At 44.1% G+C, this 22407-nt stretch overlaps 1 protein-coding gene and 1 long non-coding RNA gene across 3 annotated transcripts in view; one reads left to right on the top strand and one right to left on the bottom strand.

Moving 5' to 3' along the window:
• Positions 1 to 2861: 2861 nt before the first annotated feature.
• LOC138144521 (uncharacterized) overlaps positions 2862 to 22407 on the bottom strand; it is a 66981-nt gene continuing 47435 nt past the window's right edge. The window contains exon 2 of the long non-coding RNA XR_011163977.1: positions 2862 to 4256. This is a non-coding gene — a long non-coding RNA (uncharacterized lncRNA). The remainder of the gene's footprint in view (positions 4257 to 22407) is intronic.
• On the top strand, positions 10211 to 11368 carry TMSB10 (thymosin beta 10). 2 transcript variants are annotated; one of them, XM_069065776.1, is made up of 3 exons: positions 10211 to 10366; positions 10745 to 10862; positions 11063 to 11368. In XM_069065776.1, the coding sequence occupies exons 2-3, from the start codon at positions 10763 to 10765 to the stop codon at positions 11095 to 11097; spliced, it is 135 nt and encodes a 44-aa protein (XP_068921877.1). In that variant the 5' UTR covers positions 10211 to 10366; positions 10745 to 10762; the 3' UTR covers positions 11098 to 11368. The 2 variants fall into 2 exon arrangements, with proteins under 2 accessions (XP_068921877.1, XP_068921886.1); XM_069065785.1 differs by having other exon boundaries at positions 10231 to 10366; positions 10755 to 10862.

Raw genomic sequence — 22407 nt, 5'->3', positions numbered from 1 at the left:
AAAAATTATTGGACTACCTGAAAGCCATGATCAAAAAAAGAGCCTAGAAATCATCCTTCAAGAAATTATCAAGGAAAATTGCTCTGATATTTTAGAACCAGAGGGCAAAACAGAAATTGAAAGAATACACTGCTCGTCTCTTGAAAAAGATCCCAAAAAGAAAACTCCTAGGAATATTATAGTCAAATTCCAGAGTTCCCAAGTGTAAGGGTTATGGGATTTAAAGATTTTCCATGCCCCATTGGACTTGCTGATGTAGCAGGAAGGGGCGGAGCAAGAGGAAGCGGAAGCCAAACTAGAGTTCCTGTGGTGGCTGGTGGTGGTGGCAACGGCGGCAGCAGCAGCAGAGGCAGCGGCAGCGCGAAGCCCTTTTTGAGTTAACCAGAATTTCTGCTAAGGACTCCTGCTGAGGACTGCCAGGGGCCGGAGCTGCTGGGAGTGCGCTTCCCGGACACTGGGTGGTTGCTCTCCTGAGGTTCTTGTCCCTACAAAATAGGGGAGCACAGGAGTCATGGCATCTGTGCTCCTGACATCCAAGCCCCAGGAGTTGGTGATGTTCGAGGATGTGGCAGTGTACTTTACCCAGAAGGAATGGGCAGATCTGGCCCCTGCTCAGAGGGCCCCATTTGTTCGGGGTGGGGGGAATGATGGGGAGCTTGTGCTCAAGCCCCACCCTAAAATATGGTTTTCTGTGTTTGTTGTGTGCTATTCTTGTTATATTGTTGTGAAATTTTGTTGACACCATTTATTCCTACTGTATTTTTGCCAAGTAAGGGACATGAAAGATCTTGGGGCCAAATGTAAGGGTTATGGGATTTAAAGATCTTCCATGCCCCATTGGACTTGCTGACGTAGCAGGAAGGGGCGGAGCAAGAGGAAGCGGAAGCCAAACTAGAGTTCCTGCGGTGACTGGCGGTGGGGATTTTTGAATGCTGAATAAAGCCTGAATTTCGACTAAAGGCTTTCAGGGAGAAAATATTACAAGCAGTCAGGAAGAAACAATTTGAGCATTGTGGAAACACAATCATGATAACACAAGATCTAGCAGCTTCTACATTAAGGGATCGAAGGGCTTGGAATACGAAATTCCAGAGGTCAAAAGATCTAGGCTTAAAACCAAGAATCACATACCCAGAAAAACTGAGTATAATGCTTCAGGAGGAAATATGGTCATTCAGTGAAATAGAGGATTTTCAAGCATTCTTGATGAAAGAAAGGTGGGAGAAGTGAGAGAAAGTGGTAGCATGGAAAGGGCCCTGAGAAGGTACGGTAAAAAATTCATCAAGTTTTCATCCACAACCCCAGGCCTAAAGGGCCAAAAGGTTCTCACTTGGGACTCACACTGACCCCATATTCATTCAGATTTAGCCTCTCTTCAAGGAGAGTGGGAGTCAGGATTTTCTTGAACTTTCTAGCTTACTATATCCTAACGCTGGAGTAGAACCCCAGGGGAAAAAAATCTCTAAAATAAAATTGGGAGTATGTCCCATGTCGAGGGGGTCTCCTACAAGGGATTAATAAGGTCCCTTTTAGAAAGATATTCAATTTACAAAGTAAATATTATTTTTTGAGGTCGATATTTCCCACATGCATGTGAATACATACAACATGTTTAATACACACACATTACCCCTCAAAAGTTTACACTAACCAATACAAATAAGCTCAACACATCTTATGCTCTCCTAGGAGGTAAAGGTAACATCATGTGACCACTAAACAGATATTTGTTTAGTTCACATTCACTTTGTATCTGGACTGTCTAAGTAATGGACAAAGCCCAGATCGTCTGGTCAGCAAGGCTGGCTTTTTAGTCCCTCTGGTTTCAGGATAATCCCATCAGTGGCCATCTCCTCCAATTAGCAGGCTAGCTGTATGAGGTACCCTCTGTTGGGAAGCCAACATGACTCAAGAACCCAGAAACTGGTGACTTCATTAAGCAGCCCATAATGCTGGAAGCATCCACCTCTCTGAATCACCTGTGTCTCATTACCTGTGCTGAGGAAAAGAAATGCAAAGAAGCGATGGCTAGAGACTTGAGGTCTAATTTCAGGAACACCTAAGTAAGCATGTGGTCCAGCTTCCATGGGCTTATATAGCTGCCACTGCCCTGGGATGGTGAAAAGGGAGAAAAATCCTCTACTTTCCCTATCTGAAAATCTCTGGCAGAACCTTATAGCACAGGGGCAGCTAGGTGGCACAGTGAATAGAGCACCGGTCCTGGAGTCAGGAGGACCTGAGTTCAAATCCGGCCTCAGACACTTAACACTTACTAGCCATGTGAACTTGGGCAAGTCACTTGACCCCAATTGTCCTCCAAAAAGCAAAAAACAAACAAACCCCCCCCCCGAAACAGAACCCCATAGCACAAATCAAAGGAGAGAGATTCAGTCTTTCTACAGCTCTCATTAACTAATAGTCTAGGTGGTAGTTCTTCCCTGACTTAATCGCCAAACATCTTTGAGACAACAAAGGACCAAATAAGAACTTTGGCATCTTCTAGTATTCCTTTAGCAACAGACCAGAGTGTATATCCTAAAAAAAAACTTCCGATGTATGCCTTGTTCCAAAGCAAATGCTCTAGTCCAGGAGATAAGGGACAATTCCTTTGATTATCTCCACAGGTTATAAGATAAAAAGTCCAAGCAACATCAGACTCTACCCTTTAATAATAATAATGTAACATCCTGTTGGGGACTGCTTCCTTCAGCTACACTTGCACTTAGGAGATGGGTCTCCAAAGGGTGGCTATCAGCTTCATTTCTAGGGGTGATGCTATGGGTATGAATTCCTAACACTTTAGCTCATGAGCTCTCACTGGTGTACTTCCTATTAAGAATCACCCAGTAGACATAATCAACTCTTATCAAAGATATTTACTAAGATCAGTAAATAGTAGCTACAAAACATTCCCTCCACCCCCTACCAGAAACCTGGTATGTACTTTCCCACAAATACATGCAGCATCCATAGGAAGAGGATGGCCTGAACTTCAACCACAATGGTAGCAAGGAGCACACGTAGGATAAATTTGTGGCAAAGCCAACTCCCAACTCCTGGTCTTCATACAGCTCTCCATGCATACAACATCTGTTCTGGGAAGTTTCCTAATGTCTGCTCTTCTCCACAGTCTAATTCTCTGTTTCTAAAGTTCACATTCCCTGGCACTGCTTCCTCCTTTGGGTGATTATCTCTCTGTATACATGTCTGTTTGGAGAGAGTATCTCTTCTTCCTGTTGGATATAAAGTCTCTCTGATAAATCACAGAATCAGAGTCTGAAGGGACCACAGAGGATGTCTAGTCCAACTCATAGCCATGGGCATTATCATTCCCATTTTACAGATGTGAAAACAGTCTCAGAGAAGTAGACTTGCCCATGGTAACATAACTAGTAACTGTCAGAAGTGGGACTTGGACCTAGGTCTTCCTGACTCTAGGTCCAGTATTCAATCCATCCCCCTCACACTATAGCGAACTTGGTAGTAGCAACCAGAGACAACCATACTTCTGGCATTAAAAATGTGCAATTTTGGGACTAAAATCTTGAGGAAGGCCTATAAATATGGAAGAGCATAATTTGGATTAATGAGAACCTTGCCTGGGTGGGAGAAGGAAATTCCATGGCATTTTTAGTTTAAAAAACAAAAATATCTTTTTTTTTTTGCATCTTAATTTCCAACTATATCTGTCTCGCCCCACCCCTCCCCAGAAATCCCTTTGTTATAACAGAGATTAAAAAGGAAAACAGTTCCCCCAAAACTGCCCACCACATCAACCAAATTTAGCAGTAAAGGGAAATAAATATTCCATGTTGGTAGTCCCTTTCTTCTGCAAAAAAAGGGAGACAGGTGCATCTTCTCGACTCTTGTTGGCAGGGAGCAGGCGTGGGGGCAAGTTTGGCCATTATAATCACACAGTGCTTTCTTCACAATCCTTATTTTCATTTTGAACAATTTTCATTGTCATAGTCACTGTGTAAATTGACTTCCTGGTTTTGCTTATTTCATTTTTTATCAGTTCACATAATTCTCACAGTCTTCTGAAAGATAAATTGAAAAAGAAATTGACTCATCACACTGGTATGTCCTTGTCGTTTCTTGTTCAGACATCTAGTTGTGTCCAGCTCTTCATGACCCCATGGACCATCACCCATCAGGCCCTTCCACTATCTCCCAAAGTCTGTTCAAGCTCATGTTCACTGCTTCCATGACACCTTCTATCCATCTCTTCCTCCGCCATCCCCTTCTCCTTTTGCCTGGAAAAAGACCAAAAACAAGTTACATTCTATACCAACGATAGAAGCCCAAGTCATAAAATGGATGAATAGTAGCAGCTGAGAGCAAGACAGTGAAGAGTTGTGATATGGCTGGTATCTCAGAAACTTAGTGTCCTTTATGATGGGAAGGGTAAGAAAATAATCAAGGGTCACATTTATTCCAGGCTACAAACTCTATGGAGAGCAAAGGGAGAGAGAAAGATGGGAGGGAGATGTAGGGTTCTAGGTGAGGGATTATTTAACAACACGGCAAAAAATGTCATCAGAAAAAAAGTGCTACAGAATTTTTGTAAATGTAAATTCTACACTCACAAAATTTTGAAAAATATTTCTATTTTGTTTAGTATTTCCCAATTACATATAAAACATTTTAACAATCTTTTAAAAAAATGTTGAGTCCCAAATTCTCTCCTTCCATTCTGCCCTTTCTCCCTTCTTGAACAGGCAAGCAATTTGATATCAATTATACATGTGAAGTCAACTAACATAATTTTTAAAGCAGCAGCAGGAATATATTACAGGTCAGAATGAGGAGACTGAGATAGATAGAGATGTTAATTGAGCCTTGGGGAGCCGCAAAATTGGTCAAGGTAGTAATAACAAGGAACTTTATTTTTCTGACACATATGGGTGAGACACGTCATTGTGACAAGAGGAGGAAGTGACATTTTTATTCACTTCAACATTCAGTAAGTGCTAGGTTTAAGTGCCGAGTGTGTATCTAATTTTTTTTTAAAAAACAGTGATTTTTCAGAACAAATAGTTGAAGAACCCACAAGGATGGGAAATGGACCGGATGTGATCTTGACTAGGAAGTGAGAGGTTGAGCAGCTTTGGTACTCCAATGACATCCAGGTGAACCAAAGCACAATTCAATTCCATAGAAATGTTCATTGAACAACGACATGGAATCCCTATTGGCAGACCCAAGAAATCTATCTGTAACAGGTTCAGGTTGCCCATGGCTTCAGTGACCCACAGCTTCGAGGCAATAATGGAACTAAACTTTTATCGTCTGCCATCCAGAGGAAGCTGCTATTCATTGGAGAAAACTCTGGGATGGAGTGGGTGGGGAAGGGAAGAAATGGGGAGGGTCTTGCACAAGGACATGAGGATGTTGCCAGGTGGTGCAAATGGAGGAAGAAGAGGAGTCGAAAGGAAGGAAGCAGGAACAGGCCAGGGGACTCAGAATCTGAGGAGTCCTGACAAGCCTTTAGTAGAGATCCGAATTTGGAGACAAGAATAAAAATGGAGGACTGCACAAACCATCGAGATAAGTAGGGGTGGGGAGACAAGCAGAGGGCTAAGTCCAGAAGGAGAGCTTATGGATCAGTATAGCTTTGTATCTGACAGAGTCTCAGTTTCCTTTGTTCATGTAGGGCATGCCTGCTAAGCACTACTGTCCCATGGGGACTCTGTTCTGGGTCCTCTTCCCTTCTCCCTGTATACCACTTCACCTGGTGATCTCATCAACTCCTATGGATTTAATTATCGTCTCTAGACTGACGATTCCCAGATGTGCTTAATGTGCCCTAATGTCTCTGATGTCGCAAACTGGATTCTGGTAGACATCTGAAATTCAACATGATCAACACTGAACTTGTATCTCCCTCCCTCTCCCAAGCCGTTCTCCCTTCCAGACTTTCCTATAATTGTAGATGGCACCTAGGGTGTTGGGATCCTCTTGGCCCCCAGGCTCACAACCTTGGTGCCATCCTGTTCCTCTCACTCTCATTCACCCCCCTCCTTTATCTAACCTGTTGTCAAGACCTGTTTATTTTACTTTAATAAAACCTTTCTTATAACCCCCTCTACTACCCTGGTAGAGCTCCTCATCTCTGGACTATTTCAAAGTCTCCTGGTTGGCCTCCCTGCCACAATCTCTCCCCACTACAATCCATCCTGAATTAGCCTGTCAGAGATCTTCCTAAAGTGCAGATCTGGTATGTGGCACCCCTGCCAAATCCACAAATTCCAGTGACTGTCATTTCCAGAATCAAGTAGGAAATCCTCTGGCATTCAAAGCCCTTCATAACCTAAACCTCTCCCCCAATTTCCCCACCTTTCTAGTCTTCTTACACTTTACTTCAGTCTGGTGACACTGGCCTCTTGATCTTCCTCAAATGATAACTTCAAGGTTCCACCTTATTCCTATAAGATTTACAAAGATAACAAAAAATGACAAATATTGGAAGGACTATGGGAAAGCAGACACAAAAACAATGCACTGTTGGTACAGCCTTTCTGGAAAGCAACTGGAACTAGGCCCAGAATTGCACTGAATTGTACATACTCTTTCACTCAAAAATACTGTTATTAGGCCTATACCTCTAAAGAGATCAAAGGAAAATAAGGATTCACAAGTACAAAATTATTTGTAGGACCTCTTGTTTAAATGTGGCTGAAAATAACATGAATGGAATAAAAATAGATGGGTTCAGAGAAACCCAGGAAGATTTGTATGAACTGATGGAGAATGAAATGAGCAGAACCAGGAGAACCATTTATACAATAAAAACACTGCAAAGACAACTTTGACAAACTTAAGAATTCTGCTTGATGCAATGACCAGCCATGATTCCAGAGCACTGATGATGAAACATATTATTCACAGAGAGATGATGGCTACAAGAAACAAAATGAAACATACATTTTTGGACTTGGCTGATGAAATCTATTTTGCTTGTCTATGCATATCTGTTAAGGGATTTCTTCTTCTCTTCTTTTTTTCAATTTGGTAGGGCATGGGAGGGAGAGATAAATGCTTGTTAATTGAATACTTGACTTTATACATTATATATAGATTTAGATATATAGTACCTATGTATGTTTTGGTATCAGCCTCACTTCTTGAGGAGCGGTCCTGATAGAGGATAACGTCATCAATTTCTTTTTTCATTTTTTTGGTATAATAAACTACTTACCTTGGGTGAGTAAGTTAGTGTCTATTTTCAAAGCCAGGTTAAGAAGTAAAACAGGATAACAGAGGAAAATTTGGCTATCAGCTAAATAAGAGCAAAATGTTCACAATACAGATGGGAAAAAATAACATGAGTCCTAAAGGAAATTCATTAAAAGAAGAGACTGGAGATTGTGCATATCATATCCAAGATGGAAAACAGAAAATAAAGTATCCAGAGGGGTTGTTTTGTGGTAATTGGGTACATGAGAAGTCAAAAAACTACAATAATTGTCTGCACACAAATAATAAGCAAAGGGAGCTGTGTTTTTGACTGATGGCTAAGTTTAAAATGAAGTTTAAATCTGTGAGAATTACACATGAAAAACTAAGCTCTTTACAAGAAAGTCATTAGAAAAATCTGAGTTAATAGTATTTGCAACTATATTTACATATCACCATTTTCCCTAACCTCTTTCTTCCCCAGTTTTTTGGCCACGGTAATGTCCCTACTTTTTTTTTTCCTTGCCTAAGAAGTATTTGGAGTCAGAATGCTTGGGTTCAAACAATTCACAAGCATTTTATTAAGCATCTAATACGTGCCAGGCACATCAAAACCTGTTACAGCTACTCAGTTCTGTGGGTGACGCTATCTGGGGTCTAAAATGAAGGTAATGGAAGTGGCTAGAGACACCATGGCTTCTCCAGGGATTTACCAGTTGGGGACTGGGCCAGCATAGACAGAAGAGGAAAGAAGCAAGAGCAGGCATAGCTGATGTGACAGAAATGGTCCCTGAGTCCTGTGCACCCCTCTAATCCAGATACAGTGCCAGCCCAACTCACACCAGAGCATTCCTGAGGACAGGCAAGAGTCTGAAAAATACAGGGCTGAGAGACAGATCAAGCATGCCTTCAACATACCAGCCTCTAGAGCTAAAATCTTTTGAAACTTGAAAGTAACAAGTTCAAAGGAAACATACTTTCACTGGAAAGGTGGGTAACTCAGGTGGTGAATTCTGTCTAGCTGTGGTTGAGCACAGACGGTCTCCTTACCATACAACAAATTTAACAGAAAAAGCTCTATCTCTGTCTCTCTCTCCCTCTCCCTGATCTGTCTCCCCTTCCCTCCCTTTCTTCTCCCCTCTGTCTCTCACCCTCCTTCTCTCTCCTCTCTATATGTGTGTATATATGTATATATAAACATGCATGCACACACATGTGTCTTGTATATCTTTGTATGTATTTGTGTATGTATGTGCGTGTGTATGTATGTATGTATGTATGTATAATTTAAAGGTCCTGCCCTAGTAGTGGATCTAATGAACTATTGGCCAGGGGCAGGTGCATGCCCTGCATTGGCCACTGTTACACTCAGATTTGGGTGGGAGGGATCTTCTGAAATCTCTGAGCTTGTTTTCAAGAACAGCCATTATTTCTCACAGTAGAGGATCTGGCCCGAGGTCATACACACAAACATAAGGGGAAGAATTGGAAAACAGGTCCTTGGCTTCCAGAACCAGGGGTTTCCCCCCCCCCCCGCACCACGCTACCGTGTCTCTTTCTGAATAAATTTTGGCCTGATCCCCTACAGATCCCCTACTGATACCCCTACCCTGCCTTCCTTCAATCATGGCCCTTCAGACCAGGTGGGGTAAGGCTGGGGGGGACAAACCCGGGGCAGGAAACTGAAATTCGTTTACATATCTCAGTATGGGGCTCACTGCTCCCTGTGAGATGCAAAGAAAACGCTGCTGGGTTAGAGAAATGAATCTGGAAGCAAAGACCGGAATAAGAAAGCAGGTGAAGGACAGGAGAAATGAAGACCCACCTGGTTGAGGGGTAGGGTGTCGGGATTTGGGGAGGCGGGAGCAGCAGCACGCCGTCTGCCCCACTCTTCTCCATCCGTGCCCATTCTCTACTGTGACTTTGCAGGAGCTAAACGAAAGCATCACATTCGAATGCATGATTTTCTCAGCGAGTATGATTTAAGAGGGGGAGGGTTAAGAAACGGTGGGAGTTTTAAATTTTGTTTGATGGTTCATTTTAGAATAAAACTTAAATCTGTTGGAACAGAGTAGAGAAATTTCTTGTCAGGAACTTGGAAAAGCTTAATTTGTAACTGCAATGTGGATGGATGGATGGATGTGCTTGGATGTAGAGGAAGTAGTGAGGGTGTGTGTGCGTAATATATATTATATACACATACGTATATACACTCGTCTCTGTGTATATAAATGTATATGCATGGAAATACACAAATATATATTACACATGTGAGCATATGTGGATATGTGCTTGCATATATGTTAAATATACACCTATTCATAGATGCACACCTTTACCGTATGATCCCATCTCATTGGGGAATGGGAGCTGAGCAAAATCTGCCTATTAAAAAAAGCATGTCTCCGGGGAAAAGCCGGGAGGCCAACTTGTCTGCTCTTGGGATTTCATGGTGTGGCGACGGTGCACGGGAGGAGTCCCTCCGGCCAGGTCTAGGCGGTTCTGTGCATAAGGTGCTGGATGCCACTCGGGGCCAGAGGAGCAGCAGCAGCCGAAACAGCAAGAGCCACAACAGCACGGATGGCTACCGCAGGTGGGGCTGCGGGGATGGAACATCCAGGTCAGATCCCGCCAACACAAGCGCGGGAATCAGGGTGTACGCCCGCGGGTGCGCTCGGACCCGGGAGAAACAAAGGTCTGGCGGGCACCGGCCGCGAGCAGGCTGGCCTCAAACTTGGCGGAAGGGGCGGTTCTGTAGGGTCTCTTCTGCAGTCTTGCAGACAGGGCCTTGCAAAAAGAAAAGAGAAAGAGGGTCGGGAGGGACACAACCCCGGGAATGAGCTCGAGTGTGTCTGGGACGTCCCCGCCGCGCCCGGAAAGAACGTGCATATTTGTGTGTGCGTGCATGGCTGTGCATGTGCATGTGTGCACGGGTGTGCTCGGGTGTGCTTGCATCTGCACACGCCTCCGGCCACCGCCCCTAGTTTGCAGGCTCTGACCGACCGCATGTTCGCGGGTGGGCGGCGGCCCGGGAGGTGGTGCTCTCCCGGGAAGAGGCGGGCCAGGGGCGGGCCAGACCGTGGGGGGCGGAGGGCTATATAAGGCGCGGGGCGGGCCGCGCTCTTTTGTCTCTGGCTGCAGCCGCAGGAGCAGGAGGTGTCGGGAGCGAAGCGCGACTGCGGACGAGGTGAGCTCGGGCGGGGCGCGGCTCGTGGGGTCACCCCGCCTGGCCGGCAGACGTAGAAACGGCCGGACACGGCCGGACGGCGGGCGAGCGCCCCTCCCTCCCGGCCCCGCGCGCGTGCTCCGTGCAGGAACCGCCGCCGGGCCGTACAGGACTGGAGGGCTCGCGGCGGGGCTGGCTGCTGGGGCGGTGGCGGCAGCGGACGTGGAGCCCTCGGGCTTGTGGCGGCGGCGGCGGCGCTGGGAGATCCTGACCGTGAGCGGCTGCGGAGCCGCCTTCGGCCTGGGAGACCGGTCCCGAACGGGCAGTGCGGGGTGGGCGTCCGGAGAGCGCGGGGCGGGGCGGCTCCGTCCCGGTCAGCCCCGTCCGTTTGACCCCCAGGCTTCTCCAGATCCGAAGATGGCAGACAAGCCCGACATGGGGGAGATCGCTAGCTTCGACAAGGCCAAGCTCAAAAAGACGGAGACGCAGGAGAAGAACACTCTGCCTACCAAAGAGAGTGAGTGCTGCCTCCCCGAAGCCCCTGGACCACCCCCCCGCCCCGCCCCGGGCATGGCCCACCCTGGGAGAGACCCCCAGGCCTCCTCCTAGCCCGTCTCCTTCCGGCATTCCCCTCCAACTTCACCCCGCCCATCTCCCCATGTGCCCACCTCCCTCCTCTGGGACCCCGGAGCTAAAATAAATCTTCTGGTCCTGCAGCGATTGAGCAAGAGAAGCGGAGTGAGATTTCCTAGATCCCTGGAGAGACACGCACCGTGAAGGGCCTCCCCACCCCCTACCCCGGGCCTGGTTTCGAGGGAACGTAGATAGCCACCTGCATTATCCACATTTAAAAGCAAGATGCTTTGGGAAAGAGGGCCAGCGACTTGGGCAGTCACCACTCCACAGAGGGTTCGTCACTGGACTGCACAATCTCAACAAACTGCCACATTCTCACCAGGTTGCCCTGCCATATTATAGAAAGTTATTTGTATGACTGATGAAAATAAAGATTACATTGTGAAATGCTTGCTGTGGCCTCAATCACTTCCCTGGTTATATGCCCTTGGTGGGCATGCAGCACCCCTCCAACATTGCTGCCAACGAGGCAGACCTAGCTCAATGCCGAAAGAAAGCCCGGAGCAAATGGCTGCCTCCCATAGGACTTTTAGAAATGGAATTCCCTTTGTAGCAAATGCTAAATAAAAGTGAGGCTTTCCTCATCACAAGTCCTTCCTGTAACTAACTTGGAGATGTATGTTTCACCCGATCCTCCCAGATGATAAGGCCGTCCTGGGATTTGGTAAAAATATACTAGCCTCCCCACAGGAGGCGGCTTTGCTCTTGCTCACTCCCTCCCCCACGCCTTTCTCCCTACCCCTCCCTTCACTGCTTTTTTACCCCTTGTGTGTGTGGGGGGGGGGAGCGCGGGGGGAAGAGGGGACTTCCAGGTAGCTGACAGAAAATTAGAGCCAAATTAAAATTCTATAATTGAAGTTTAGAAAAACATACACAGTGTGAAAATAGATCCAATTTTCTCAATCCTAAAATATTTAATTCAACACATAATAGGTAGAGATCTTTAGACCTATTCAAGCTACAAAAGAAGACCTTTGCACCTGCCTTCCCCGGAAGTTTGCAGACCTCAGATTATGGATGTAAGAACAGAGAGGGGAATCATCCTTCCAGGAGCTGATGGGGAAAGGGGTGGGGGTGGGGGACCAGGAAGGGGAGGGCAATGGAACAGGTAAATCCAAATTTCATGTTGAGCAAGTCAAAACCTGAGCCTCTTTTGTGTGTGTCTGAGCTCTATTGCTAACTCCTTCCAGTTTTAAATGTGATCCTAGGGAAATCTGAGGAGGGAGTGTGGGCATCAGCAAAGGTTTGAAGGAGGAAGTTGGCCAAACTAAGCCTTGAAGGAGGCTGGGGGTTCTCATGAGCATAAATGCACTGTATGGAACCTTCCCTGGACTGCTGACCTGGAGAGTTGGGACATGTGCAAAAAACTGAGCAAGACATCCTCTGGGAATAAAAGGGAAAGTTATGTTCTGGAATTTAGTTTCCCCTTGAAGCTTAAGGAACAAGCAAAGGGAGAAGGAAGCTCTGCATTTGGGAGTCAGAGAGCCTGGGTTCAAATCCTACCTGCTACTTATTACTAATGGATCTCGGTAAGTGTTCTCATCCCACTGGGTGTGAATTTCAAAATCAAAAGGATGACATTCCAGCTCTAATCTGTGAAACCCAAGAAATACCACTTGGCACAAGTAAAGGTAAAGTCTGGGGAGGACACCTATGGAGATAGTTACTCCCAAGAAGCTAAAAAGAAAGTTTTAGAGAAATCCACCAAAGAGTGAAAACGTCAAGTTGGAGCTAGGGATGTTTAGTGGAGGGGAGGCCTCCATCTAAACTGCTTGACTATATCTTCCCACAAATGGTCTCCAGGAGCTGTTATTAGGGATAACTCTGGGCTGGGTCCCAGGGTACTCCAGTGTAAGAATTCTTAAGAATTTGTGTCATAAAAAAGGTGGGACCATGGCCATTTAGGGTCACTGAGACAGATGAATAAACAAGTATTAGGTGCTTAATATTTGTGCCAGACAGAGCTAGGCCCTGGACGAAACAAAGACAAAGACAAAGAAGAAAGAAACCCTACCTTCACAGAATTTACATTCTATTTAGGAAGACAGGTAACATACAGTATTGTCTTCACAAGGCCTTTTTTGATTCCCCCTCTCCAAATTATATTCATGAATTTGGTTTTTTTATATGTCACACTGTAGATGGAGGTTATAAGGTCTGGAAAATTTCATGGCTAAGGGTGGTAGGGGCCCAGTGATCTGCAGAACTGATCACACAAATATTTAATCCACACATGCACCCTATAAATGTAAGATTTAAACAGTTTCAGAGCAGGTCAATGGCTGGCCCAAATTGCACAGGTAGCGGTGGACCTGGGACTAGAACCCTGGCCTTGTTTTGTGGGGGATGGAGTTTGAAATACATTGTTCAGCTATTTATAGTAGAATCTCAAACATGCAGGATTGAACTAGATGTATCACTTCTTAAACTGTGAGTCTCAACCCCATATGGGGTTGAGAAAAAATTGGCAACAGTGAAAGGTTTCTGAATGCACGACAAAATTAATTAAAAATCAAACATATAATGAATCCGAGGTGTTTCTGGCAGCACTTGCCTGTGTTGCATCCTGAAATTTCACTGCGGCCTTGGTTATGAACACAAAGCATGGGCACTTTCCACTGCCCATGCCTTCAGGTCACACAATGCCAGCAAACCGGGTCGGGAGTGGAAAAACTTTAAGAAGCCCTGGACTGGATAGAGTCCTGGGCTTGAGGGCAGACAGATTTGAGACCAAATCCAGCCTCAGATACTTAGGAGCTATGTGACCCTGGGCAAGTCACTTAACCCAGTTTGCCTCAGTTTCTCATCTGTAAAATGAGCCAGAGAAGGCAATGGCAACCCATTCCATTAATCTTGCCAAGAAAACTTTATGGACAATACCCATGGGGTCATGAAGAGTCAGACATGACTGAACAACAACAAAGCTTAGGGAAACCATGATCAAAGCATAATTTCAGAAGTTCTAGAAATAAATATTTAGGTCATTTTAATCAAAAATGTTTACTCAGCACAGAGAATAGTAGTAATATTATAATCAAGAATGCAGAACATACTGGGATATAGACATTTCCTTCACTAGAAACCCAAGATTCAGGAAGGAATGAAAGAGGGAGGAGGATCCTGGAGTAAGTGGATAGGAGTCAAGGAGAGCTCTTGGGGAAAAGGGTTCATTTCTGCAAAAGTTGAGGCAACTCTGTGCTGTAAAGAGTAGACAGGTCAGTTTGTCTGACACAAGCAATGGGCAAGGGTGTTATCAGACACTGTTTAAGATGCATTCTTCTAGTCAATGAGCAGAACAGAGAAGCAGGGGGAAACTAGAGGCATGGAAAGCTTCTAAAAGGTAGACTGGGGATGAAAGTCTAGATGAATGTGGTGGGTGTAGAAATCAAGAGGAAGAAACTAGTGAGAAAATAGAGGAGGAAGCAGCTGTGTGATTCACGGAAAGAGTTCTGGATTTAGCATCCAGGAGATCGGCATTCCAGCAATGCCTTTACTACCTGGGCAAGTCACAAATTCCAGAAATGGAAGAGCTCAGCAGTCATCAGTCCTGACTCTGATTCTTGCTATCCTGGTGACTGCGTAAATCATTAAAGGTCCCTGGGCCTCAGTTTCCTCATCTGTAACATGAGAGGGTTCTACTCCTATGGTCCTCATCGAGCCCATTTGTACAAGGAATCTCTTCTATGTAAACTGTCGAGTGGTTACCCAGCCTCTGCTTGGAGCCCACCAAAGAGGGGAAACCCGCGTCGCTGAAAGAAAGCCCATTCCAAGTTGGACAGCTCCACAAGAGGTTTTCCTGCAAGCAAAGTCCAAACTTGCTTGCTTCTTTTCAATTTCCATGCTTTGCTCCTGGGTCTGTCTTCTAGGCCACAAGGAACAAGCCCGTGGCTTCCTTGCCAACTCTGCTCAAATCCCACGTTCTGTAGAAGGGCTCCCGGGTCCCTTTCAGCCCCACGGCAGGCTTGTGCCTTCTTTCCTGAGGATTCCCTCCCATTCACACTGTGGACATCACTCTGTATATCACATAGTCGTTTTTGCATGCTGTCTTCCCTATTGGAATTGGATCTCTTTGCGGTCAGAGATCATGCTTTTTGCCCTTCTTTTGCCTTTGCCCAGCTAGCTCATAATAAGTGCTTCATAAATGCTCCTCGACGGTGATTGACCATTTAATCCCTTTTCCTCAATGTCAGCCCTTCAAAAACTTGAACACAGCCTGTCTGCCCAGCCCCACTTTTCCTCAGGCTGACCATCCCTAGTCCTGCCCATGCACATGGACTCAAGAACCTTCATCATCTTGGTTGCTCTCCTCTGGACACTCTCCAGCTCACGGCTGTCCTTCAGCAATGATGCTTAACTTCCTTAGTCTCATTTCCTCCCCTAGAAAATTGGGGCATTCTCCCAAGTAATCTCTTAGCTTCTCTTCCAGCTCTCAATGGATGGTTCTGTGACTTCCTGGATAATCAAGCGACCAAGAAGGAATCCAAATTTGAGGAAAGAGAACAGAATGAACACTAGGGGCAGAAAATGAACTCGATATTAAATTTCAGAAGTCAGTCTTTGAGATAATCTGAGGTGTAAACAGGCAGAAGTAAGGGGTTTATTTATAGTAGTAACCTATGTATGTAAAACATGCACACACACACACACACACACACCCTCCAGATTACAGAGGTGATTCTGGGCCATGGCTAACACTCAGTTTCTTGATGAGGGTGGCAGAAGGATAGAGGTGCAAGAATTCTTAACTCTTTATGCATCCTGTGCTCCTTTGGCAGTCTGGTAAAGCCTATGGACCCCTTCTCAGAAGGTTTTTAAATGTATAAAATAAAATGCATAGGATTAAAAAAGAAACCAGTTTGTTTAGTCATTTGTCTGACTCTTAGTGTCTGACTCTTAGTGATCCCATCTGGGGTTTTCTTGGTAAGGATAATGGAATGGTTTGCCATTTTCTTCTTCAGCTCATTTTACAGATATGGAAACTGAGGCAAATAAGGTTAAATGACTTGCCCAAGGTCACATATGTTGTAAGTATCTGAGGCCAGATTTGAACTCAAGAGGATAAGTCTTTCTACCACCTAATTGCCCTGAAATGGTTATCATAACATGTTAAAAAATAAGTTCATGAACCCCCGCCTAAGAATTGTTGGATAGGGACAGCTAGGTGGCACAGTGAATAGAGCACTGGCCCTGGTCAGGAGGACCTAAGTTCAAATCTGGCCTCAGACACTTAGCACTTACTAGCTGTGTGACCTTGGGCAAGTCACTTAACCCCAATTGCCCTGCCTTCCCCCCTCCAAAAAGACAAGAAAAAGAATTGTTGGATAAAGAATTCCTGGTCCTAGTGAGCTTAAAGGAAGTCTTACAATACTTCTTTGTGAAATGTTATGCAAATTAACCATGGTCATTTTAAAAAATATATTCATTTCTGAAGATATATTATACTATGCCTACTATACTGGTCACTGGAAACTATAATGACAGAAACAAAATAGTCCCTGTCCTCATGGAGTTTCTATCCTGCTGGGGAAATACAATATATATGCAAGTAAGTAAATAAAGATATGTGATCAACAAGTATTTATTAAGGGTCTACCATGTGCCAGTCACTATGCCTACCTGGGGGCAGAAAGGGGGGAAAACAATATGACCCCTGATCTCAAAGAGCTTATATTCCATTATGGAAGACAGGTACACATATAGGTATAGACGGTATAAACTGAGGGCACTGGTACTTAGAGGGATCAGGAAAGGCTTCCTGGCGAAGCTCAATCAGACAATCATGAGGCATCTATTAAGTCAGGCACTGTGGTCAGAAGAGGGCTTGGGTGGCGGCTGTGAGTGGTGAGGAGACATGAGGCTCCTGGTCATGGGGGCAGGGCAAAAATGGCGATGGGAGAACAGAGAGAAGACCAATTTGGATGGACCACACATTAGGGGAAAGAAAGTCAATATAATGAGTCTGGAAAGGTATTTTGGGGCTGAACTGGGTATGATTTTAAGAAGCCAAAGAGGAATTCAACTTTGTCTCAGAAGTAATGAGGGGATGGGGGTACAGTCAGGCCTGTGCTTTAAGAAAAATACTATGGTGACTATGAGTAAGTTGGATTGGAATGGGGAGAGACTTAGTGGCAGAAAGACCAATTAGAAGACAATTGCAATAGTCCAGGTAAGAGGTAACTAAGGACAAAATAATTTCAAGGGAGAGAAAATTAAAGAAAAATCAGGAAAGGTGTCAAGAAAATTGGATACCACAAGGTGGGTCCAGACATGGGGCAGGTTCCTATACATACTATGTTGTAGACATATTAATTCAATTAAGTCATTATTAATTAAAACATTGCTTAATGAATGGGTGACTGGGATTGCATGTATTCCCATGCATTCTGATAGGGAGTAATTTTTGCTCTTTTGCCCAGAGTCACCCTGAAGTTCTTTTAGTCATCTTGAACCCAGCCTTCTCTTCCAAGTTCCTCTCAGTCCTGCTTCAAGACCGCCCAGCCTGGCTTAGCTTTGGAGTGTCTTTCCCACACACCTTGAGCCTGCCTTCTTATCCAAATGGTCCCCCTGCTCTTTGGCCTGGATTCTCTGCCCTTCCCCTCCACCAAACACCATCCAGCCACTTCATGCATGAAAATCCATTCTTACGTAACTAACACATCTTCTATATTTAATACATGTGTTGTCATGATTCATCCTGTAGAATGCAGACAAATGGAAACACACGACTTGAGAAAAGGATTGTGGATCTGAAGCTGGACGGGACCTACTGGGCCATCTAATACAATTCCTCATTTTAGAGATGAGGAGGCAGAGGTGGTAAAATCATCACCCGCAGGATGTGAGCATCAGAGATGGGATTTTTAACTCAGGTCCAGAGGCTGATGTCGACTGAAACTTCAGGAGCAGATGATTTTTTCTAGAGAATGTAGAGGAAGAAGGGCAGGCAGCTTGGGCCTGAGCGTCAGACTACATCCTGTAAAAGAAAGGAAGTCAAAAGCAAAAACAATTCAATTCGACATCAGGAAGACTGAAAAGATGAATAAGTCCTTGCCTTCAGGGAGTTTATGCTCAAGGGGGTGGGAATAATTTGCTCACACAAATCAACATAACGCAAAGGAGTGTGTGTGTGTGTGTGTGTGTGTGTGTGTGTGTGTGTGTGAATGCACTAAGAGATATACAAAGCACCATGTAAATGAAAAGGATGAAGATCATCACTTAGGAGGATGAATTTCAAGCCAGAGAGAACCTTAGAGATCTGGTCCAATCCTCTGAATTTATATGCAATGGGGAGACTGGGAGCTGGGTGATTCTTCTACTGCTATTGCTCTAAGACCTCACTCTGGTTTGCTCCTTAATACATATGTATATGCATATACATGTACATATCTGCAATATATTGGGTACGGCTAATGCTGGAATTTGTTTTGCTTGACTACATAGTTTTGTAACAAGTTTTACTTTTCTTGCTTTCTTGAAGGGGGGCTGGAAATGGGAGGGAGAGAATTCAAAACTGAAAATGAGATAAAATTGAATTTTAAAAGGAGGGGCAGTAGTTAATGTGTTGGATTTGTTTTGTTTGACTTTTGTGGCACCTCCTCTGAATTCACTCTCCCCAACCTTCATTTATATTCTAGGGTTGAGAATCCCCAGGTGCACTTTTATTTACTCAGGGTTGAGATAAAAGAGCCCCCCTCATTGGTGTGTTTTCTATTGGTATCAGTCAGTCAGACTTTATTTCACTTTTAGAAAAGGTATTTATTGAGAAAGTATAGTAAGAATAGTAGTTACTAAAACATCACTCTCCCTGTTCCCCACCCCCACCAAACCAAGGGTGTACTTTCCCCTTGCACACACAGTTTCATTTTGGGGGGGAGAGTGGACTTAAACATGAAGTGCAAGAGTAGAGAGACACAAGTGTAGAGAATACATGTGGCAAAGAGGTAGCTCAACTCCTGGTTATTAGAAGTCCCCTTGTCCTTCCAGTCCTGTTCAGATTCCCTCTAGGGGCCCCTCTTTATGGGACTCTGAATTGGTCCCTAGTCAATACTTCTGTTAGCTCCTTCAAGCCACTTCCTCCTTTAGGTAGCTATCTTTCTTAATCCACCTCTTGTGAGTCTATCATGTGTCTCTTTGCTCCCAGATGGATGTTTTATCTCCTACTGGTCCACTTTCTCCAATAACGTAGAGAGGGAAGAAAGAAGAGAGAAGACATTGGCCCCCCAACTCCACAAAAGTGATTTCTTTGTGGAGGCCCAGAATATTTAGCTCCTAAATGTAAAGTTTTTTGCCCATGGACGGTCCATGACTGGACAACTAATGAAATTTCTTCCACTGTTTAAAGGCCCCAAGTGATAGTTGACTTTTGGTTAGATAATCACACTGCTTTCTTCTTGACAATTTAATAATAATTGATAATTTAATTTAAATAATAAATAATATTAAATAAAATAATTTTAAAAATAATCTTGATAATTTAAAAAGGGTTCTAATATAATAAAGGAATCATAAAATATTTAAAACCTTTATTTATCCATTTTAGAAACCTAATCATGTCTGACTGAGGTAGGGATTTCAAAACCTTTTATTATCCTTATCAAAAGGAGGACCTTTTTTTGAGAGTTGGGTTATTGGGGTACAGAGAAGAAATAGTGATAACAAAAAAAGAAAAGAAATAAAAGAGAGTCATAGAAACATTAAAAACATACAATGCAAAGGGAAATCTGGAAGGAAACGCAGACAAGCAGGACTGTTTTGAAACTACCATGTCAGATTGAACATAACTTTAAAAAACCCAAGATATACACAATGCAGTGTCATGTACCACCTTCTTTTTCTGTTCTTTTTATGAAGAAATGTTCATTTGCTGAAATTCATCAAGTTCATAATAATAAAAAAGAAGAATTTTAAAATGAAGGTGCTGGTGGAGAGGCATGTGAATGGAGCAGGATGGGAAGGAGAAAAGGAAATGGAATGAGTGCAGGGAAGGAAGGTAAGAAAAAAGGTAAGAAAAGGGAAAGAGAGGAGAGATAAAGTGATGTGGTAAAAAGAGGGCTAGATCCGAAACTGGGAAAAACTATATTTAAACTCTGCCTCTGAGACTTGTTGTAATGGAAAGCAATCCAGATTTGGATTCTGAGGACCTGATGTCTCTGAGAGCCCAACTGGGAATATTGATTCCACTTCCCACACACACACACTTAATAGTATTTTTTTTTTCAATTACATGTAAAGATAGTTTTCAACATTCAACATTTCAGCATTTTAACATTCACCAAATTGATTCCGCTTGGCATGCATTTATGAAGTGCCTTCATGTGAGGCACTAGAAATGCAGAAACAAGTCCCCAACCTCAAGGAGCTTATGAGCTGCCTGTGTAACTGGGCAAGTCATTTGATTTTTCTACAGCTCACCTGTAAATAGAGGATATTGATCTAGGCAGTTGAACCCTCACCCCCATCCCCAGCTCTAATCCTGTGATCCTATCAAAGGAAAAGTGGATCACAAAGGAGAGGAGGGAAGAATGGGGGCTAGGAAAAGAATAGAATTTGGGTTGTTTCACTCATGTTTATAGAAGGTCTGGAAACTCAAGAAGCAAAGCAATGATTTATACTTTTGTGGTTGCTGTTCAGTTGTTTTTTAGTCGTGTCTGACTCTTCGTGACCCCACTTGGGGTTTTCCTGGCAAAGATATTGCAGTGGCTTACCATTTCTTTTTTCTACTCATTTGACAGATGAGGAAACTGAGGCAAACAGGGTTAAGTGACTTGCCCAGGGTCACACAGCCAGTAAGTGTGTGAGGCTGGATTTTAACTCAGGAAGATGAATCATCCTGACTCCAGGCCTGGCAATCTATCTACTGCAATGCCACCTAGTTACCCCCATTGAATTATACTAATGATTATTATAATTTGAATTACTATATTATATAAATATTATACTATAGTGATCATCATAAATTGAATTGTACTAGTAATTATTATAATAGCAATTATACATTAAAGAACTGCTGTTGGGTGTGGCTAGGTGGCACAGTGAATAGAGCACTGGCCCTGGAGTCAGGAGAACTTGAGTTCAAATCTGGCCTCAGACACTTAACACTAGCCGTGTGACCTTGGGCAAGTCGTTTAACCCCAAGTGCTCTACCTTCCCCTCTCCAAAAAGAAAAAAAGAACTGCTGTTAGACCCAAGGGTCTAGGGTCCTGCACCTACTTCCCTCTTCTAAGGGACCCTTCTGTTCTGGACTTACACACTGGATTAAATGTTGGATAATGACAGAGGAGGATAGACTTCCATTTCTCATTTTTTTTTGGCTCATTATAGCCCCAAACCCAATATCCCTGGAAAAAAGCACTCAAACCTTAGGTTGTGGCTGACATTCGGATCTTGACAAAATGGGGAGTTAAAAGGTATACAATGTACAATGTGAATCAGATATAGAACAGGTATTTAGTTTCTATACAAAATCAGACACAAAAGATTCACAGTATACACTGACAAAGTAAACCAAAACAGGATTCAGTAGCTTAACCTGTAACTACTGTTAGAACATCTTAGGATGCCAATATTGAAACCTCCTTAGAACATAAAGCGGTTTGCAGGTCGCCATAGTGGAAACGGGTTTGGCAAAGGTACAGACCCCATCAACTTGCTCAGACAGCATCACACAGAGGAGTCTAGGGAGCTATTTCTGAGAGGAACAGAGGTGACACGGGAGGGAACCCAATCGTGTATAGACACTCCACCTAGGTTCTAGCTGACTTCACATGTAACTGGAAGGAGTTTTTTTTTTTTCCCATTGTAGTGTAGTTAGAACCATCAGAATCTTCAAAAGGACCTGAGTCAGCTCTGGTCATCTCTTGGCAGCACTTGTGGCTGGAGGATCAAGGTGCCCTTCGCTCCTGGTGTGCAGTAAGGGATTATGCTATCGGGTATAGGGCTGCGAGATCTTCTCCTCTTCTGAAGCTATATGGTCCCCAAGAATTGAGGCCTCCTTGGCCTATTTGTGAGTTCTTTTCTTTTCTATGTGTAGGGAGTAGAGTCTCTGATCTTGGCTTAGGAGATCTTGTGAGCCAGGGAGATCTGGAAGTCTAAATATAGGTTGGGTTTGGCAGCCTGTGAGAATGGTTCCACCAAGAAACAAGGAGCAATCTTTGGGAATGACCTTCTGGACTAACTTGGTGGGACTAATGCTATGTAGGAATAGAGTTTAGTTGTGCACTCAATCTTTCCTAGAGACCCTCTGGAACCCTCAAATCCATGAAGTTGCCTCCAGATGGTTTGGACACAACCATCTCAAGAATAATGTTCAGTTGGTCACTTACTAAGAAAAGGAAACACAAAATGGACAAGGCAGGCAAGAGCCAAGGCACACAGCTTGCCAAGGAAGGAAGGAAGGAAGGAAGGAAGGAAGGAAGGAAGGAAGGAAG

The sequence above is a fragment of the Petaurus breviceps genome, unplaced genomic scaffold (genome assembly GCF_028583685.1).
Source record: "Petaurus breviceps papuanus isolate PSGF00001 unplaced genomic scaffold, PetGlider_PUasm1.0 139, whole genome shotgun sequence".
NCBI classification, from domain to species: Eukaryota; Metazoa; Chordata; class Mammalia; order Diprotodontia; family Petauridae; genus Petaurus; species Petaurus breviceps.
This window is presented reverse-complemented; position numbering and strand designations above follow the sequence as displayed.